The sequence below is a fragment of the Rhagoletis pomonella genome, unplaced genomic scaffold (assembly GCF_013731165.1).
Source record: "Rhagoletis pomonella isolate Grant_MI unplaced genomic scaffold, Rhpom_1.0 Rhpom_scaffold_00663, whole genome shotgun sequence".
Classification (NCBI taxonomy): Eukaryota; Metazoa; Arthropoda; class Insecta; order Diptera; family Tephritidae; genus Rhagoletis; species Rhagoletis pomonella.
In genome coordinates this window covers 1-2,726 of record NW_023459216.1, presented here as the reverse complement: position 1 = coordinate 2,726, position 2,726 = coordinate 1, and the positions used below count along the sequence as shown (strand labels likewise).

At 33.9% G+C, this 2,726-nt stretch overlaps 1 protein-coding gene across 1 annotated transcript; it reads left to right on the top strand.

Moving 5' to 3' along the window:
• Positions 1–1,964: 1,964 nt before the first annotated feature.
• LOC118751374 (farnesol dehydrogenase-like) lies at positions 1,965–2,561 on the top strand. Its single transcript, XM_036486193.1, has one exon. The coding sequence runs from the start codon at positions 1,965–1,967 to the stop codon at positions 2,559–2,561; it is 597 nt and encodes a 198-aa protein (XP_036342086.1).
• The last annotated feature ends 165 nt before the right edge of the window (positions 2,562–2,726 follow it).

The following is a 2,726-nucleotide window of genomic DNA, read 5'->3' as shown; positions in this document are numbered from 1 at the left end:
GATATGTAGTTTTATTCTCTAGTTTTTATCTATAGTAGTCTTGCAGGCGTAGAGGGCGGTCTTCAACGTTTCGCTTCCAGTCGAGTAAGTGTGAAGATATATGCATATATCATCAGCTTATAAACGGCTAAATCGAAGATCTTCCATTCACAGCTGCCAGTTCGAAAACATCGTATCTTAGCAAACGCTTGAAAAATGACCTAACTCGGTTGCTGATATCTTCAATTTATATTGAGATATGGCGTTTTCTAACCGGCAGTTGAGATAGGACATTTTTGAACCAAATTCTGCGGTAGGTAATTTTTGAACAAAATTCGGGGATAGGGCATTTTCAACCAAATTCTGAAATGGAGCATTCTCCAACCATTTGCTGAGTTAGGGCGTTTTCGAACCGGCAGCCGAGATAGGGCGATCTTCAACTCAGACGACGATATGCTATAATTCTGTGATCTACCTTTTTTTTATTACATATCAATATCAATTTGGGAAAGTTGGGCATCTATAATAAGATGCTATCAAAATAATTTTCTGTAAATGGCAAAGGATATTCCGATTGTAAATATTCTTTTAAATAATTTTATTTATTTTTTCTATGATGTCCTCTTCTTTAAAACAAGTTTCGAAGGAAAACTTTCTTAAGCCTCTTCCATTTTTTTCATTAAAAATTTGGTCTTAAATTGAACGTGACTTTTAAAAAGGTGGTTTCCATATTGTAATAATTAATAAATGGTATTTGACTTGCCAGGTGGCAACCCACTTCAAAATTAATTTGAATTAATGCATTTTAGGCCTGTTTTGCGTGAGAGTAATTAAGCACCTCGAACTTTTTGGTTAAATTACATTTGACTTTCAAACAGCTGGCAACGCACCCACGTTTTAAATATATTCAAACATAAGGTTTCTTAAACTTCTTTTATTTGTAATACACATTGTAATATTTCTATAAACTTCTTGATAAAATGAAACCTAACTTTTAAACAGGTTGCAACACTTTTTAAAAATATTTTCGAAATAAGTCTTTCTTAAACTATTTTTAATTGATACTCATATTTCAATATTTTACAAAAAAATTTTGAATTAATTTCGAGCTAAGTATTTCTTAAACCTACAAACATATCTACATATATAAGCAAGTATTTCATTTGACATTTATATTGTAATATCTTACCTATTTATTTAAATTGAATTTGACTTTTAAACAGGTGGCAACACTCTTCGAAATATTTTCATAATAAAGTTTTTTTAAGTCCCTTTCCTCTGCCATGCACATTGTAATCGTTGAATTTTTAATTTTAGCTGAATTTAATTTTTAAACGAGTGGCAACCCTTTTCGAACATGCTTTCAAAATAAAGCCTTTTAAATTCTCGTTTGTTTGATATCCATATTGGAAATTTTTTTATTAAAACAGGTGGCAACCCTCTTCAAAAAATACCTTATATGCTAGTCCAGGTCATAAAATGTCCGTGTGCCAAATTTGATGCCAAATTTTATCCAAATCCGCTCAGCCGTTTTATTTTGAAAGAACAAAAAATCACTCATGCTCCCTCACAATCTCTCACTTGATCAGTAGTACTAAAATTAATAGATGTAGATTTGTATAAATATTTATGTGTACTATAGTAGTATACGTATTTCTATATGTGTAGTCAACAATGAGTCTCCGATATGCATGCTAGAAAAATATGAAAATATTATTATTTTGTTTTTACTTACTCACGGCGCGCTGCAATAGAAAAAGCATAGTCAGAGGAGATAACATGAGCCCTGATTAATGAAATCGCTAAAAAAACAAAAAATTTTGCTAATCATTAAATCATATAAATAGTGTGGCGGCTAAAACGTGCTGTTCAGTGTTTACATATGTAGAGTAAGAGTAAGCGTCCTCAAACTTAATAAAAATATTTGTTTTAACATTTTTTACATACTCGCAAATTTAAATATTACATATTTATAAACATTTCAAATGGAGCGTTGGCATAATCGCATTGCTGTAGTCACTGGTGCCAGTTCGGGCATTGGCACAGCTGTCGTAAAAGATCTTGTGCGCGAGGGTGTTATTGTGGTCGCCTTGGCGCGTCGCATGGACAGATTGGAGGCGATACGCAACACTTTGCCCAAGGATCAACAATCACGGCTGCATGTACAAAAATGTGATGTGACAAAGGAAAATGATGTGAACGACACATTCGATTGGATTGAACAAACACTTGGCGGTGTAGATATTTTAATTAATAACGCTGGCGTGCTGATACCAGGAGTCTTACTAACACAGAGTCTTAGCGAAATCAATCAGGTGCTGCAAACAAATATTGTGGGCGTGGTTCATTGTACACAACGCGCTTTTAAGTCAATGAAGTCGCGTAATTTCGATGGACATGTGTTCCTCATAAACAGCCTAACTGGACATGGTGTGTTGACTTGTCCGCCGGATGAGGTGCCCAATTTCAGTATTTATGGACCAAGCAAATATGCTATCACTTCGATTACGGAGGTTTTGCGGCAGGAGTTTCGTGGCTATAAAACTAAAATTAAAGTTACTGTAAGTACAAATATAAAATGAGATAGTTAATTGTGGAAATCTACATTGAAATATTTAATATATTGTTTTTTTTTTTTACAGAGCGTAAGCCCAGGATTTGTGGATACTGAAATTGTACCACACATTTCAAAGCGATTGTATGTTGAACCCCGAAGACATTTCAGCTGGCATACTTTATGCTCTCGG